Here is an 18,444-nt window from a genome sequence, read left to right on the forward strand (position 1 = left end):
AATGACTCAATCACAGCATATGTAGCTTTCTTGGTAAAATTAAATCTATTACTTGATGAAAAAAAATAAACCCTAAGTAATGCAAACAACTTCGATGGCAGCACCCATACATTTTGAGTTAGTGTTCAACAAATGCTTCCTCGCAGGAGTTTGGAAAAGGTACATTGTCTGGGTAGAGGAATAGTTTTAGCATACATTCAAGCAAAGATGCACTACAACATTTCCACCATTCTTACCAAAAGGGGAAGAGTAGGAAAGTCTCTGTTTACATTAAAAGCAGGTCCTTGCTACACAAGATTTACTCAATTTTTTAACAGACCAGTCATTTACATGCCATCACTAGTCTCACATTGTTTTAGAAACCTCTTATGTGCCATTGCATGACAAACAGTAAGCTGTTGTGCCACTGCACAATAGCTAAGATACATAGGTTCACATGAAGTGAATGAACAGCGTGTAAAACACTTACTAATCCTTCAGCAAGAGAGAAGCAGTCAAAAGATGGGACCAGCAGCATCACTACCCACAACTATAGCTGTTCAACAGAGTCAAGCATCCAACAGATTCTGTTCTCAGTTGCTTACGTATTCCCAAAATGTGTGCCCAGAAACTTTTCACATTGAGCCTTTGGCTCAGACTGATTTTTTAAAGAATAGTCACTAGTTTCAGCTGGAAGTCAGCTACTGCCAAGAGTAAAAGGCTAAAGGTCTGCATGAACTTGAAATATTTTGCATGAATTTGAAATATTTTGCATGAATTTGAAAAACAACAAAACCTGGCAGTCTTTCTATCCTAATCCTTTAAAAAGTCACAGTAAACACAGCTCCACTAGAGATTCACTCACAATTAAAATCTCCAAAAATGCCATAAACCTGAACACTCTTCAGTTCTACAGGTAACCTGCTTGCGCATACATTGTTCTACAGGCAGATTCACAGCTCCAGCCCAAGGGATTTAGAAAATGAGTTCCTTTTAATAATCACTGAACATCAGTTTGGCTGAACATTGAACTGGTCCAACATAATCAGTATCTGTCAGACAAGCCTCCAGTAAATAGCAAATTCAAAAGCATGGGGGGAAATGGCCAAACTGAAGGAGCAGGAGGAGAACTAATAGATTTGAAAGGCAATACTAACAAAATTGGCTTAAAAAAAATTAAGTTGTCAGAAGACCAGGACTTAGCCCTGGGAGTAGAAATAAGGTAAGAAATTACTTGGCTGGGAGGAATCATTGCAATAAAGATCTGGGGAGCAGACAGGTATGGACAGACCAGAGAGACTGGACAAGTAACACAAGGATGAAAACATAGGGAGGCAACTTAAGCTGGTGCAAAGAGGCTGGAACCAGCTGTGGGAATAGGAGAGACACTGGACACAGACTTCAAGGGAGACCCAACCTTCTGCAGAAAGAATAAAGCATCAACAGGCTTGGGCTGTCAGACTGAAGGCATCCAAGATTCAACTTCAGAAGTACACAGTCTTACAGAATATATGCAGAAATAGCTGAGAGGGTTTAGCTTGATTTAAGATCTAGTTTCTACTAGAAACCCAAACCTCAGAAATACTGTACAGACCACTGGCAAAAGGACAATTTTTAAAGACTTGCCTTGCACCACACAGCAACTGTGGCGAGTGGTACATTTGTGTCTCAGGCCTCTGGGAGGACGCAGCTCTCAATTAGAAAACAATCTTGTACTCCTCTTCCCTCAATCCCCTGCTTTGATTGCTGTACAACTTCCAATCACTGCAACAAATAAAACTTACACTCACTGACGTCCTTTACTGCCCAGTTCATCCCCAGATTAGGCCCCTCCTCTGCATTAAATACAACAGAGGAAAGTAGATCATCTAACTAAAGATTTAGTGTAATTGGAATTCATGAGGCAAAACTGTGGTTACATAGATTGCTCTTTTAAGACAGCTATTTTGCCAGCAGTGTAGGTCATTTGTGGTTTAAAAAGTTGTCCTCATGCCTATAACCGTCTTGTTTGTACAGGACAGCACTCCTCTCAGCACAGAAACCGACAGTGACGAATACTTCTCCCAATCCCAGAAATGAGGATGCACAATCTACTCACACTTAGGGAGCGGAAGTTATGATCACTAGAAAACCTCAAAAATCATGTTCATCCTCATTGCTAGAAGTAGGCAACTGGACAGCATAGCAAGCTCATGGGTCCACAGGATGTTAAATACCACGCAACACTACCTCCTAGCTTTCAGCTGTGATAACACTTTTAACCGTGGCTAGACATACATTACTTTTCTACTGATATTATTATCTACTGGTCTCATATTAATTGTCGCTGTATCTGTCTGTGTGATACTGCACAATTTTGAACTTAAAAAAGTCACCCATAAAAAGAGGAAGAGATAAGGTACCCACAATATAATGCTCTTGTGCAGACAATGTCCATACTTAGAAGGCACCTGAGAAATGCTCTACGGACTTCTGGACCTGGACAGGGAGACTTATGCCAGATTTTACGTTTCATATGTAGTATCTTCCACAAGATAATACACAAGCAGCTTTTTTCTTTTTTTTTTTTTTTAACAAATGCTGTAATATTCTATATATTCTCATATTTACAGAGCTGCTAGCAGAATTAACAACACACTAATACTTATCACTTTATGGCTAAAATAGAACAGAAAAATGGCACGCAGAGCTCACCAAGTAGCTCTTGTGACTGAAGATATTACCACACTGCTGTTCACGTTTACAGCCTCCCAAGCAAAGTCAATGGACAAGATCAAGTGACCACTCTTCAGAAATGTCAAACCCACATCTTAAATTAAGCCACTGAACTTTGCACTGCAGTTGCTGAATCGCAGGCACACATTTCGTTCCACCTGCCCTGCTGTGGGAGGTAGGAACTTCCAGCCTACTGAATGTAAAATGTAGCTACAGGATCAAAAGAACTGTTGGTGGCAAGACAAAACGCAGCAAGACGTACAGAGAAATCCAGGTGTGATAAGAGAGAGTGGGGGGGAAATCTTTAGAGGGTCTATTGATAACTACTTTATTCTAAGCAACAGTGAAAAAAAAATCCCCAACTATGAAAAACTATTCCTTTAACAACGGTCATTACAGAGAAAATGTAGAAAAAACACTGGAAAAAAAGAACAGTGGAGACTCCAAGCCAGCAAGTATTTTAAGACACTTAATAGAATGCAATTTAATTCTGAAGTCTTATTATAATTCTTAAAGACAAACAATTCTTGGAAAATTCTTCTAAAGCCGAAATCCAAGTTTCAGAGTGCCAAGAGTTAAGGCTTGAAACAAACACAAACTAGAATTACAGAAAGATCCAATGCCTAACTCTAGCAGCAAGATCAGCACTGCCCTTCCTGTAACACAATAGGTATAATGACAGAGAATGAGTGGAAAAATAAATTCTCAGCAAATCCAGTATCATCTGTGCCTCCACTGTTAGCCCTAATTTCTACCTTAGAGACTTGTCCTAGTTGTCCTCATCACAAGGAGAAATTCCAGGCATAATTTTTTTCTAAACACAGTTCATTGCACTTGTACATGCTTCTGTAGCTGGAAGTTACCAAAAACTCAGTGATGCAGCAGGGTCCCACCAGGTAAAGCAGCTATTCAAGCACAAAGTTAATCTGGACTTCTTAGTCTTGTAAAAAAGGAAGGTACAGAAGCATTTGCAGGCACTGATTTTAGCTGTAGAATTCTGTATGGTTTGCTACACTGCAGGAAGGTTACCTTGGCTACAAACTGCCCCAAGGAATTGAGGTATGCTGTATCTAAAGACTTGCAACATCTGAATATATATGCTTCCTGTAAATAGTCATATGGTTGAAAGAATTATTCTTGTATAAGTTTAGCTGAGTAGTAAAATGTTCTAGTTTCTTAAGCAAGATGAAACTAGCCATGCTTGTGCAAGCAGATGACCCCAACTTCTCTAAAGCATTTTATCTAGTAATGGGAGTTAGCAGCATCAGAGGTGCTGTTCATTCAGAGTACCACAGCCCCACTTGCTTCCTATATGCTCATGTTCAGGATGCACCTACCAGGGAATCCCAGCTCTGAAGCCTAGCCCCTCTGCTTGCATTCTCCCAGAGCAGACCCCAGCTGGAGCCACAGGTTCAGAACACCTCCGGTTGGAGTTTTCCTTTGCAGAAACTACAACTTTAAAGTGCTCTTCTGCCAATGCTACAAAACATAGATCAGAACCACACCAGATATAGTCTTCCATTGCTATCTCTCTCCCTTCCTGTATGGGCCATCTACTCTCTCATCCTTCCAACTCTTTTCCCTTCACTTTCCCCCTCTATATCCACACTGCTTCTCTCCCATGCTACTCGCTTTCACCTCACTCAGTTATCTCCTCCACAAAATCTGTTCTGCCTCCAACAAACTGGGAGAACATATCTGTATTTAGAGAGCATCATCTCTCATACAACAGACTTCTCTGTTAGCATGACAGAATAGGCCACAAACAAGATGGGTTGTTATACGTTCACCAGTGGGCCATGTCTACATGTAACAGCTCAAGAATGTCCATGTCCATGTCTTTTTCAAAATCTCCTGCTGATTTCATACAAGGTCTTAGTGATATCTCAACAAGTACTTTTAGTGAATACAGATGCACATTCATAACATCGGCTGCAGAGAAGTCCTTGGTCAAGTACTGCACAAAGTACCTGCACAAAGCCACCTTCACCTAAAATTGAGATTTCAACTTGCCTGGAGATTAGGGGGGGAAGCTACGTATTTTCATATTTCATCAAGATGCTTTTAGCTAAGTTAGGACATACCTTGGTAATTCAATTTTCCTGTTTACTATTGATTTGCACAGTTGGAAAAAAAAAGATATCATAAATTCAAGAAATTCACACTCAATAGAATTACATATGGCCAGGAATAGCCTTGCTGAGGGAACACACTTCACTGCAGCTTTCAAATGTTGTTTTCAAGAAGTGCTAACATATTTCTGCAGTGCTGGCACCTCCCTTTCCTCTGCAAGACACAGAAACACGGCTGGCTCAACAGGCTGACAGAAGCAGAAGCACAATGTTCACCTGTGCTGGCTGACGCAACGTCATTAACCCCAGTCTCTGAACCAGGGAAAATACAGCAAGAACTGCCAGTGAGGGCTGCAGTGTCTGCCTTCCACTATCTCATACACACCTCGCTTACTGCCTGCCATACAAACTACAGAAGCGGGCTATATATGACCCTACTCTGTGCAGCTGAGACACACATCCTCCTCTCAGTCACGGCCTTAATTTACAAATGTCCCTGTTATCTTCCTTACTTCACTCGTCTACGCTTCATTCTCAGTCAGCTCTGCCTTGGTTGTTTTTTGGGTTTGCCTCACACGCTTCCACTATGTGGCAACACTTCCCTCACAGTAAGCAGACCACATGGGAAGCAAAGGAAGGAGAGCAGTGGCAGCAGGAAGTGGCAGTGAAGCTGGAAAGGTAAAATCCTCCCTCTATGTGAAAGCCAAAGAATCAACTTCATCTACAGTAAAGAGTTTACCATATTGGCTAAGCAGGAATAGGTGTGATTTAAACACATATGAGGCTATGCCTATGTGCCTGACAGATGTGGATGAGGTAGACACACCCCAAAGGTTTCTTCTTCCAAGGTAAACTATATTTTCTAACGACGTTTCTGCAAAGGATGTCTGTTTCAGATTTAGGTAGATAATCCAACAATAGAGAGGAAATTCAGTTTGTCAGAAAAGAAACAGGAAGGGAAGTGACAAGCAGAAGCAAAGAATGCATAAGATGGAGCTCTGAGCTATGCTGCCTGTGTTATTCGATCCTCTCTCTAAGGACAACGGATTGAGGTTTCAAACTCCATCTCCAAGCAAGGCAATTGCTCTCCAGACCCAGGTGAGAAACAGGGAAGTTTTTTCAACAAAGTAATCTACACAGGGGGGCCAAGGCGTATTCTTCTATTCTAAAGGTCCATCTTATATACTAGCAACTAGGTAATTAAAATTTGCTGTAACAAAGCACATGCCAGAAGCCTGAATTAAATGTCAACAAGAAAACAAGAAGCAAGGAGCTCATTGGCCTTCTTATTTTCCTTATTAATTTTGATACAATAGTATGGAGATTAAGAATCCCAGAACATACAGGAAACAGAGCAGCCACTGCAGTCATTTCACTCCTCAGGGAGAACTGCTTCTGTTTAATACAAGATCTGCACAACCAGACTGGACTTGAACAGGTCTAAGAGACAGCTGAGGATGTTCAACCTTGAGTGTATCTGAGATCTTCAGACCGAAAGTTCTACTACCCTAGAAAGGGTACAGCCTTTTGTGTCAGCTGACAGCAAGCGACACAGAAGCAAGTAAGTTTCTGCAGGAATCACTGTCTCCTGTAATAGAGCCCAACACCCTCTGAAGATCACATGGCTTTTTTGCCACACTTTGCCAGGGTTCTTTGTTTTGCCATGCCTCCCTACGAGCTACCACCCACTATCAATTAAGTTAAAACTAGCTTATTAAAAATAAATTAAATCACAGGCAAACTTGTCATCTATCAAGGAAAATGCATGCAGCCTAGATACAGATACTTGAAAACAGCACTGACACCATGATTTGCTAACAACTTGGTACAGCCAGCAGGGAGCAGTGCATAAAGAAGGTCACATCCACCCTAAAGTCTGGAACGTGTCAGAACTTCTAACATTCAAGAACACTGAACTTCAGGGTCTTGCCAAAAATACATGTTCCCTTCCCCACTTGCACTGAAAGTCAGAGAGACTTGTGAAAAAAAAATTGCAAGATGTAAGGAAGAGAATCTTCACTGTGAGGGTGGTGAGGCACTGGATGGAACACGCTACTCAGGAAGTTGTGGCTTCCCCATTCCTGGCAGCGTTCAAGGCCAGGCTGGATGGGGCTTTGAGCAACCTGGTCTAGTGGAAGGTGCCCCTGCCCATGGCAGGGAGTTGGAAGTGGATGATCTTAAAGCCCTTTCCAACCAAAACCATTCTCTGATTCTATGATAAGATACTGCATTCTCTGAGTTCCTAGAAGCAAGGTAGCCCATTGAATTAAAACCTTCAGAAGCAGGAAAAGCTTTAGGATCTTTTGAAAAAAGCATTAAGCAATCAGTGGTTGTCAAGGGGAAAAATTACCTTGTTTCCCAGGACAGCAGTGTTGTCCTATCTCATCCCCCTTCCTTTAAGGTTTGAGAGCATACAAACACAGAAGAGACTCTGCTGATGTTGCTTAAAAAGTAACACAGCAGGACCTTCCCAGATAGCTCTCTACTGCCAATGCAGACAAGCTCGATAACACAGACTTCTAAGGAAAGAATGATATTGGCCTGCAGCTGGAGAGCAATTGTCAACATGGTGCCTGATGGTTCAGGCAAAAGTCCTTATCCTGTCCATGCAGCCCATCCTGAGCTTCGACCAGCATATACTGACTTTACCCATTGTACAGGGAAAAACATGGCATTGGGAAAAAGCTGCACCTTCATTCTTACACCGCTCAATCAAAGCCATTTGAAACGGATGATGGCGCATCAATACTGAAAAGGACTCTATATATATTCACAACCATATTCTAGCTTCATAAATGAGCAAAAATCTGAAATATGCACCAAACTAAACACACAATCTGCTTCCTTTTAAGGCTTCTCTACATTGTGAAAGGAATCAAAAAGGCTGGTCTGGAATAAATTAAGGGAGGGAGGTTAAATGTTCTTCAATATCCTGTTGCTCTGCACTGCACTCTCTGCTCACAAAGTTCAGCTTTTCAGCTCCTGCTCCCCAAACGATGGCATTACTGATGAAAAAGCGGAGCTCAGTAAAGAGCACTACGTGTCACCAGACAACTGCCAACAGACACTCTCATTTTCCTGATTTTCCCTTTTTCCAACTCCTGCTACCAACCCTGAATGGACAGTCCCACCTCAGGATGGTGCCTCCTGCAATTTCCATGCCTCCTTTTGGGCACCAGTGTGAAGCACTGGGCTGTGAAGTGGCAGAGCACTACTTTCGGCTACTTGCAACCACACTACCTTGCCTTGGGGTAACTCTAGTACTGCAACAAGTGTGGCCCACCATGAATATCCTGGGGACACAGGGACTGGCAGCCCGCTGCTCAACAAACCCATGTCACAGCAGAAAGCTGTGAAAAAAGCATCCAGGTGAATATCAAAAAAGCACAGATCTCATAAAAATACCTGAAAATAGGAACACACTTGAGCTTCCAAGCACCCTCGTAAAATACAGTCACAAAATGGCTTGGGTTGGAAAGGACCTTTAAGGTCATCCCTGGCCACAGGCAGGGCCACCTTCCACCAGACCAGGTTGCTCAAAGCCCCATCCAACCTGGCCTTGAACACTGCCAGGGATGGGGAAGCCATAGCTTTTCTGGGCAACCTGTTCCAATGCCTCACCACCCTCACATTAAAGAACTTCTTTTTAATATCTAATCAAGACCTCCCCTCCGTCAGTTTAAATCCATTCCCCCTTGTCCTGTGCCCTTGTAAAAAGTCCCTCCGTATTTCTTGTAGGCTCCCTTTAGGTACTGGAAGGCTGCTAGAAAGGAAGGTGCCTCAGGAGCCTTCTCCAGGCTGAACAACCCCAGCTCTCTCAGCAGATCTTCACAGGAAATCAAAATTAAAAGCAACCTCACCATTTTTGTTGACGCCTCACTCTGGCATCTCTTCCCGAGACAGCTGTTCGAACGCCCTTACTCACACACGGCAGCCCGGCACAGCTCACCTACTCTCCCGCGGACTCCCAGTACGAACCCTGACCAACGATAACCGCGTACCAGCGTACCCTGCAACGCCGTCACACGCAGCACCGCGCCGCAGAGGACCACAGCGATGACCGAAGCCGTGGCACGAAGCAAACACGGGGTGCCAGGCCTCCCCAAGATGGGGGCGAGGCGCTCCCAGCGGCGGCAGGCGCCGAGGAGAGGCCAACGGCCGCCCCCCCTTACCCGGAGCTGTCAGCGGCGCCTCCCGCCTCAGCCGCACCAGCCCCGGCGATCCACCTTCTCCCTCTGGCGCCTGCCTCACACAGCGGCGGTGCAGCCCCTGGCCGCTCCCGGAGCCCGCCCGGCTCTCCCCGCTTACCTCCGCAGCCCCGGTTCGCCACAGCTGCCGCCGCCGCCGGCCCCACACCCTCACCAGCTCCCGGCAGCCCGACGCGCACCGGCGCCCGCCCGCTTGTGACGGCACCGGGAGCGGCGGCCCGGCCCCGCCCCGCCACTGGGCCCGGCCCCTTCGCCGCCCGGCCCCGCAAGGCCCTGCCGCGGGGGGCGGGCACGGGAAGGACTGCATCGCGCTCCCTCCCGGCCGGGCTGAAATAAGCGTGTGTCGGCAGGGCCGCAGGTGCCAGGCTGCCTGCCGGCCTCAGGGCCAGCCGCCGGCCCCTGGGTGCTTTGTCATCCCCGGCCCCACGGTATCCAGACCCACAGAAACTTGTGTTCGCTTGTGACATCATCTGCAGGCAGGAACTGGGGATTCTAAGAAACAAAACGTCACGGGGCTGAGAAGAACCAGCATCGCAGGTGGGAAGTTTGAGCCAAATAATTCGAGATAACAATCCAGAACGGTTTTTTCCTCTGCTAATAAAAATGTCAGCATGTTTCCTCCGTTTGTCCTTACTCACTTGAAGTCCCACTTGAAGCCACTTGATAGCTGGATCAACCAGCTATGGCTGCTGAAACTGTTGTGTAGCTGGAGCCAGGGCTCCATTTCTTAGTCAATCTCTATACCACGATGCTGTCAGTGAGGGACTTAACCTGCTCAAGCAGTGCTAAGTGTAATCTGAAAGACCGTAAGGAGAGGTCACAGTCCAGCTCTTGACTCATTCCATTACGTTCACATGGCACACAAACGCCTAGGGAAAGGCAGGTTACTTGTGAGCTACTCCCTGGAGGTTTGCAAGGGGCTCCAGTGCACAGGAAACACCCTGAACTGGGGAATTTGGGAGATACACACACAGACACACTCTTCTGGATGCCTCCAGCCGACCGTGCATGACCCGGAGAGGACAGCTGCCAACTACCAGGTGAGTCAGTCCCAACACCACTCCAACTGCAAGAATCTGAACTTGCCTGTTGCAGCTCCCCAGTGCTGGAAGCTGCCAGGTCAAGTCCTCAATATGATCTGAATCTGGATGGAGAAGCCAGGAGATGCACCCTGAATTTTTCATTTTTCTTTGCTTTCCACCTGTCAACAGTGAAATTCCACGCAAGGACTTCTTCAAAATCACACAGAACTTAGAGATTCTGAGGAGGCATTTTCAAGGCCTTGTCAAACATATGGGATTTTTAACATTTATCTTTGGTCATAGTTTGGCACAAAAGCTAATGAACACATGCCATGTTTTTAAACAAGGAGACAGAAAATTGGAGTTCCTCTGCATACCACACAAACTTAAAGCCATCCTCTCATAAAAACATTAAATATACTTGGCCGGAACAGGCTAGAAAGCATGTAGACACTGTCACTAGCACACTCTGATTTCCATACAGAGCTTGGCAACGTTAAGTAGCATAAACATCATGGTTTATCTGTAGCTAATTATAACTAATTATCAGAAGGGAGCTGTGTTTGAGTAGAGGTACTTTGAGAGCTGCCCGGGGAAACTTACCAGGTTCAAGACTACTCAATATTTTCCTCAAAGATGTAGAAGTGTGTATAAACTCACTGCTGATTATATTTGTGGAGAACACAAAAGCTGGCACTATGATGTACTAAAGAACTGGGCCGTCACAAAGGAGTTCTGGAATAGCTGGTACAGTATACTGTTCAAAATTATTTTTTATAGCCAAATCTCAGGTTATACATCCAGGAAAAGAACACAAAGCCACACCTTGAGCACTGGGGAAAGAGCTGACTGAAAAACTACTGACTCTGAAAAAGGCATCGGGATTGTAACGGACAAGGAATTGAACACAAGATCCCAACTTACCACTTGTCACAAAATGCAGTATGAGTCTCTGTACAAAGAAAGAGGGGATTTCACCCATACGTAGATCACTGAAAAAAACCCAAACAACATAAAAGGGAATTTATCTCCTTCTTAAAAGATTACAAATATGTGAAGGGACTAAGGAAGACAGGCATAACACAAGATTTCAGCAAGTCAATCCATGCATTTAATCAAAATATACTAAGAGCACACTTATCCTCCCCACCCCCCCAAAGTTTTAAATGCATTCCCAGGAAGAAAATACAACCTAGGACCAACCTCTTTCAGAGGCATACCCATCCCTTCTTCTGCAAGTGAAAGCCGAAGTCAAATTCTGATCACCAGACAGACTTGCCCTTTTGAAAGCAGGATTACTAGCTGTTGGAACACACTATCAAAAGAAAACATTTTATGCCCTTTTCAAGAGCAAGTGCCTTTCTCTAGCGTAAAAGCCTTCACAGGAGGTCACACCAGATAAAGTGTGTCAAACTCTTACCTAGATTGCTAATATAAAAACTTCACCAGATGCCAAATCTCAGCTGATAAGACGGCTTTATGTAGTTTCTGCCTTTATACTGAGCAACACAAAAGCTTACACATCTTACAATGACTCCCCTCAGCACACTATTTACCTCTATCTTCCTTAGCATGCCAGAGACCTGACAACCTTCAACAGATTTCTTCTCACTTAGAATTCCAGAAGCCATCCTGCTATAGCCATTAGAGAGGTATGGCTGATACACAGTCAAAAGCCCGAGATTCAAGGGCAGTATCTAACAAGTACTACATGTCTGTGACTTACATACCAGAAAGACTTCAGAACTTCTCCCAGTGAAAGGGCATCAAAGATTCCTGCCATGAACTAATTGAAAAAGTCTATATTCCTCATCCTTCGTGATAATGAAGGACAACACAATACACTTTCACAGTAGCACGGTTCTCATTAGAACTTACAAATTACAACCCAATTCCTGTATTCACTATTTTTCCCTAGCTTGTTTCAAAGTAATAGTACCAATAATGCAAAACCAGAATTCTCTTCCCTCAGAGTGTCAACCAAGTCATTGTGGAGTATACCACTTACAGAAACTGACAATTTTCTGCAGATACCTGCAGCAAAACTATGCCAGAAATAGATAATTCAGGATGCACATTCAGAAAAAGGATCTTAAGGTTTCTGGTTACTATTCTGTCAAGTACAGTTTATGACTGAAACTAAAACTGTCACGCTCTTCAGCTTTAAACAATGAGAAACAGATTTAGAATAAATACACACTTTAAATGACCACATATCAAGCACTGAGGCAGCACGAGGACTTGTGAAATTCATCATGACAGCAAAGCTGCTACAGTTCTATATTTCAAAGTTTTCCAACCAAAGGCTTAAACAACAGATACTGCTTACCACCTACATTCTGTGATTGCAATTTTAGAAGATGATTGCACTTAGTGCTCTTCTTAGGAGCAGAAGGTGTCAGTCTTGTTTGTTTCAGGCTTCCACTGAAATAACGGAAAAAGGCTTTAATGAAAAAAGCCTATCATCCAATCTGCTACTCCCCAGAAACTTGGAAGTGAAGAGAATGCACAACAAATTTCTTATGCCAACCACTGAGTAATGAACCCCTTTGTAATACAAACGCATACATTCTGGAAGCAGAAAAACTTGCATACTTATTAAACACCAACCCCTTTCTCTCTCTTTTAATAGATGTGAACATGGGACTTCATTAAACAGATTCTGTAACATTAAACAGATTAAACAATGTGCTTAGCTTCATACTAACTTGAAAGTACAGATTTAATGACCTAAATAATTTTCAAACCAGAGTAAATAAGTATGGCCTATTTTTTATCAGAATAAACATGTCGGTAGTTCTGCTGTATGTGTTTACAGCTACATAAATACAAATACAGACCATGGAGAGAACGCATTAACTGATGAAACCAGATGCAGCAATGCAGACAGGTCCTAACACAGATGGAGGCAGTCTGCAACATGAATCTCGACAGCACTCAACACCCTTTGACTCTGCCACTGTGTAAAACAAACAGAAGAAACTACAGCAGCAGAGAAAGGGTTCTGTATACTGTCCTGTACTTACACAATACAAATTATTAGCACTGCATGTATTTGTGATTCTAAAACCAGTAAGTGCCTTTTGGCACCATTTCAACCTTTTGTTCTCCACAGTCCCATTTCACAGATTCAAACACTTTACATGTCAAATCCTGCAAAATCTAACACAGACTAGAAATAAGTATTTTTTAATAAAAGCCAGTGGTTGTACTACAAAGCATGAGACTTAAAAATACCAATATATTAAAATTAAAACACTTTGTGTGTAAGGAAAACGCTGGAATCATATACACAAATTTGTAGTACTTTGGGATTTCTGTTAATGAAACTAATTCTTTTTCACACAAGAAACATTAATAGCTCTCAAGTAGGACAGTGCACAAAAGCCCAAGACAATTACATAATTAGTCATTTTTAGACAGAATGTTATGTTACACAATACTGAATCGAACAATGACAGTCTCTTGAGCAAGTCAGTATTTTGAACCATATTATATGCATATTTATACTGTCCAACCAGCTTTATGAACCATTAGGAAATTTCAACACTAGGACTCCATTGTATCAAAACACATATTCTGTTAAATTAACAGAATGTCCAGTAGCAACACTGCATTTAAATGTATCACTTGATCTTCACCGGAAATAACTAGTTAAAACTAACCAGTTGTCTGCTGTTTTCCAAAAGGAGCTGCTGCAGTGCCATTAGGTGAGACGTAAGTGATTACAGCTAAGAAAGCCTATAGCCCACTCTCAGAGGGGAGACTATGGAAGAGTCCTTGACTACTAAACCCACATACCAGTCCCACTCTTCTCCCTAACTGACATTTAACTACCTGCCAATACGCTTTGAATTTATTTTTACTCCTTTTTTTAATGTCTTTCTTTTTTTCCCCAAAGGGAGAAGGCTTGTGAGTAAAAACTTGAAATTAGAGTGCTATAATTAATACTCTTACAATATTTATATACAATTTATCTACTGTAACTACAATACACAGTATTTATACATCACCAATTTATCATTTTAGTATACGTAAAGAGATAATATGGTAACTAGGGAAAACAAAGTATGTTTACAGCACTTTGACAAATGAACTAGCTTTCACTTAATCGACAGAACATGAAAATGTGAAATCGGTGTTGATTTATGATTGCAAAAATAAAATCCTACACATAGAAGGAATATAAACACACTTTGCAGTTGCTTAAGACAGACAGAATTAAATAATGAACACACACTCATTCACTCAAGTCATCAATTTTGCAAGCGTAAATGTTGCACGCATCTGTTCAGACTAAATGTAAATCAGCCACATGGCTATAAGTTTTAGCCAAGAAGTTACTTTGACTCTCTCACCTCTCCTATTTCCTAATCTTTTTTTCTGATCACCTTGTCTGAAGTTATCCGAGTTTCCACATGTAAGAGCTATAGTACCATTTATTTCTTCAAACACACAGAAGAAAGGAAAAAGAAACATTCTTCAGAAACAAGTTCTTAAACAGAACCAGTAAATATTGATCACAGTCGTGGTTTAAGCACTATTTAATGCTTGTTACCCCCATAAATCCTGCTTCCTTACCAGGGTGGGGCCAGAGAGACTACCTGATAGATGTTATCTGTCTTGAAGGATACTGTCATACCTCAGATAGATCTGCCACAGCTATACTTGATCAAAGGAAAGCAAAACAATAGATCCCTCTTGATTTCTTTGCTTTTTCACTTCAGTTGTTTTGTAACTTATGAAACTACATGAAGTTTGACAAAGCACTAATATTCTCAAGAAAGAGCAAGTATTAAGAAGTGTATAGGAGGAACTAGTTACCATTTAAGTGAACGAGAATTTGAGTATTTTATACCCATAAACAAGAACCAAAGATTTCAGAGAGATGTGACAAAGTAACAATGAGAACACTTCTTACACGAAGTAGAAAGTAAATTTGTGGAACACTACTTCTACAAGTACAATAAAGTCCAGATCATCATCCCTCATCTGGATGAGTATTTATACAATTGCAGAATTGTATAATGCAGAAAGACCATTCAGGGTCATCTCAAGAGGAACTCACATACTGCTGTAAATACTTCTAGAACACAGTAATAGCTGCAATGGTTTCCTCAACTGCTGGCCTGAAGAACACTTTTCTCACCCATCCAAAGATATACAATTAGCTATAACCAAACATCCAGCTTTCAAGTCATTGATTAGGATAATGCTATAGTTCTCTTGGACTTGTGTCAATACAATAAAGAAGACAGACTACTTGAAAGATAAATCAGACATCTTTTAATTTAGAGTAACCAAATGTAAAGCCAGTTGCCCAACAAGACTAGACAGTGCTAATAACCATCTACATCAATCATCACATTAAAGGGAATTGTAGCAAGAGGAAAGAGATGCCATCCTTGTATATATGGGACTGGAAAAACATTGCTGCTCCTACCCGTTAGTGCAGGTTTATAGGGTAGCAAACTTACTGGGGTGGAAACAGCTTGCATACATTTCAGAACCTCATTCAACTCAAACAGCTCTATCCTGAGGTATCCTCTGCGATAGAATTATGGAATAGTTAGGGTTGGAAAGGACCTTAAGATCATCAAGTTCCAACACCCCCCGCCATGGGCAGGGACAGCTCACACTAAACTGTATCACCTAAGGCTTTGTCCAACCTGGTCTTCAACACCGCCAGGGATGGAGCATTTACAGCCTCCGTGGGCAACCCATTCCAGTGCCTCACCACCCTAACAGGAAAAAATTTCCTCCTTATATCCAACCTAAACTTCCCCTGTTTAAGTTTTAACCCGTTACCCCTTGTCCCATCACTACAGTCCCTAATGAAGAGCCCCTCCCCAGCATCCCGATAGGCCTACCAGTTGAGTGAACTCCAGTTTCCTATCTTGTGTTATGTGAAATAGTAAACATGTTCAGAATTAGTGAAAACACAAAAGACAACTTCACTTCAAAACAGAATGATAACTTCTGCAGCTTACTCTGGATTTTATGTATTTTATTGCAAGTGCGTGACAAGTCCCCATTTTGGCCAGAACTTGCAGTTCTACACTTGCCTTCATTTTAACATTCAAAGGCACATCCAAGTCAATCTATTGGAATATTCAGGATTGGGTACCTTCCACAAAATTACTGTATAAAAGGATGCAGCAGGTAGTCTTCTTCCTTTAGTCTCTGTTTTGTGTAAAGTGCTGATGAGCCCTGATTTCCCACGGCGTGTCTCTTCATGGGGACTTCAGTATCCTTTCCTTCCTCTGAATCTTGCCCTGGTATCCAACTGAAAATTGAAATCAATATATTAAAAAACATGCATTTTGCAAAAGAAATGCTTTAGAGTGTTTGTGAAATCTTGGCACTTTGTAACATCAGAACAAAGCCCAAAATACAGCAGAATTTACTGTAAAGAAAATTAGTGATGTAGCCAACAAGTCATGGGGTTCTTCCAATGAAACAGACGTTGTATTATCTTGAATTTCACTCAAAATTAAAAATACGTGATATGCATTCTCTGTAATAACACAAATGACAGAACATCATAGTGGGGTGGCAAGGAACATGGGAAAACAAGGTAGTGTCAATATGCTTAGATCTCTTTTTCCAAACTTAACTGATAAGCTGAAGGACCAAAATTCAGATTGGGTTGAAGTGGGAATCACTGCAAACGTCAATGAGGAAAAGGGTAACTTAAATACAAGAAGCTTCTAGGGGAAAAAAATCCCAACAAAACAACCAAACCACAGTAAAAAGTGAAGTAATACTCAGCTTGTGAAACATGTGGGTTTATTCTTGGCAGTCACAAAAAGGCATTTAATGGAAGCAAAAAATTACAGTAAAGCTAAAATAAAAGCTATAGAGCGCACTTACACAAGCTAAACTGCAAGTTCTTTGCCAGCGCAGCAGAAAAAACATATTCTGATCTTGGGAAAATTCTTCTGACTTTATTCAGTCTTGTAGATAGCAGTTTCAGACCGCAGTTCAGCTATACTCAATCTAGCATCAGGGGGTGGGTATTTTACCTCCATTAACAATGCCTACACATAAAAGTGAGCCCTGAACTACTTATGCTTAGAAAGTTTTGATACCACCTTTACAACATCCTAACCCTTTTTTAAATGTTGTGGAAACAACCAAGACATTTCTGGATAAAATAGGGGAAATTTTATCTAATTACATTTTTAAAACTGACTTCACACTATCATACTTAATGGCTCACTGTTAAAAAAACCCAAAGTGGTACTTATTATGAACTCAAGTCCTCTAAGAAAATGAAGAGTAGTGTAATTTGAATGCAAGAGCCAGCCTCATCAGTGAAAGCCTTTTTTCAATAGCACAACCTCTTCACTTAAATGTTCTCCACAAAGATCTCTTCCAATGACCTCAAACAAAAGTTAGCTTGTCAATACCTTATCTCACAATTACCTGACCTACTAATATTGCCTAAACCAAAGCTTTAACAGAAACAATAGCAAAAATGCCTCGTTTACCTGTTCCATTCTAAGCCTACTTCAATTCAAATATGCGTTTTTCCAACTCTTTTATACTCCGCTTTTTCTTCAGATGTACAACACCCTTATTTTGAAAAGACTTCAAAGACAAGCCTTATTCTGCTTTATGACACCAGTTTTACTGATCTGAGTGCTCTTCTTCAGAAAACAGGAAAAAGGAGGGCAAGCATGCAGGCCGCCAGCAGGAAACGCACCACGAACACTCACCATCGATCTTTTGCATGCAAAAAACGTCATTTGCAAACTTCTACAGTGTCCTTCCCTCAAGCACTGCTTCGGGCTTTTATTTTCCTGTGGGACGAAAAACAAAGGATTACACACTTAAATGGATCGCAGGAGCTTCTCATTAAGACATGAAACTGCTTCAGATGAGGTTTACTCGGGGTTTTGTCATGGCACAGTGACTCGCGCTTTCTTTTGAAGTTGCCATTTCTTAACCTTCTTAAAACACGAATTAAGGGCCTTGACTGAGACCTCGGGGCACCTTAAGCCCAGGGAGGCGAGTGCAGTACCAGGGCCGCGAGCCCTATCCCGGGAGAGCGGCAGCGCTCACCTGCAGGACACAGGGGCTCTCCAGCAGACAGTGCCGCAAGTCCTCCCTCACTCCCCCGCAGGCCTGTCCGTCCTCCTCTTTATCCTCATAGTACTTAGGCATGGTGGAAAGACAGGCTCTAGACCTCGCTGCGGCCTACCCAGACACCACTACCACCACCACCACCGGCCGCCATGCTGGGCGCCCTTAACCCTATCGCCGCTTCCGGCGGTAGAGAGGAAGAGGCGGGGTGGATCCAGGAAGCAAACCGGGGCGCTTGCGTCACCGACGTTACCGGAAGGCTGCTGGTTCGGGGGGCGGTAGCGGCACCAGCAGCGGGCGAGGCGGGGGTCGCGCCGCGGTAGCAGGTGAGGTTCCATCCCTTACCGGTTGCTGAGGGAC

The 18,444-nt window shown here is 42.6% G+C and overlaps 2 protein-coding genes across 4 annotated transcripts in view; both read right to left on the minus strand.

Moving 5' to 3' along the window:
* The window catches only part of INPP4A (inositol polyphosphate-4-phosphatase type I A), a 122,267-nt gene extending 113,156 nt beyond the window's left edge, over positions 1–9,111 (minus strand). Inside the window, exon 1 of one of the 3 annotated variants that reach the window (XM_061377904.1) lies at positions 9,075–9,111. The gene's annotated coding sequence lies outside the window, so the exon portion shown is untranslated. Of the gene's footprint in view, positions 1–8,626; positions 8,981–9,074 lie in introns of those variants that run through there. The other 2 variants (XM_061377908.1, XM_061377905.1) reach the window with 2 other exon arrangements.
* Positions 9,112–15,988: 6,877 nt separating this feature from the next.
* Positions 15,989–18,247, minus strand: LOC133225345 (cytochrome c oxidase assembly factor 5). The gene is made up of 3 exons (XM_061377613.1): positions 18,064–18,247; positions 17,718–17,801; positions 15,989–16,282 (listed from the first exon to the last, which is right to left on the minus strand). Exons 1-3 carry the CDS (start codon positions 18,163–18,165, stop codon positions 16,241–16,243), a joined length of 228 nt encoding a protein of 75 aa, XP_061233597.1. The 5' UTR covers positions 18,166–18,247; the 3' UTR covers positions 15,989–16,240.
* Positions 18,248–18,444: the final 197 nt, after the last annotated feature.

The sequence above is a fragment of the Neopsephotus bourkii genome, unplaced genomic scaffold (genome assembly GCF_033783945.1).
Source record: "Neopsephotus bourkii isolate Nb327-2 ecotype Australia unplaced genomic scaffold, CSIRO-AGI_Nbou_v1 NB_1760, whole genome shotgun sequence".
Classification (NCBI taxonomy): domain Eukaryota; kingdom Metazoa; phylum Chordata; class Aves; order Psittaciformes; family Psittacidae; genus Neopsephotus; species Neopsephotus bourkii.

Bases quoted from the DNA above. Each gene is read 5' to 3' on its own strand.
- LOC133225345 (XM_061377613.1), bottom strand. From the start codon at position 18,165: ATGCCTAAGTACTATGAGGATAAAGAGGAGGACGGACAGGCCTGCGGG. The intron at 17,802-18,063 runs GTGAGCGCTGCC...TTCGTCCCACAG, and splicing joins AGAGCCCCTGTGTCCTGCAG to GAAAATAAAAGCCCGAAGCA. The intron at 16,283-17,717 runs GTGAGTGTTCGT...TTCAATTTTCAG, and splicing joins TTGCATGCAAAAGATCGATG to TTGGATACCAGGGCAAGATT.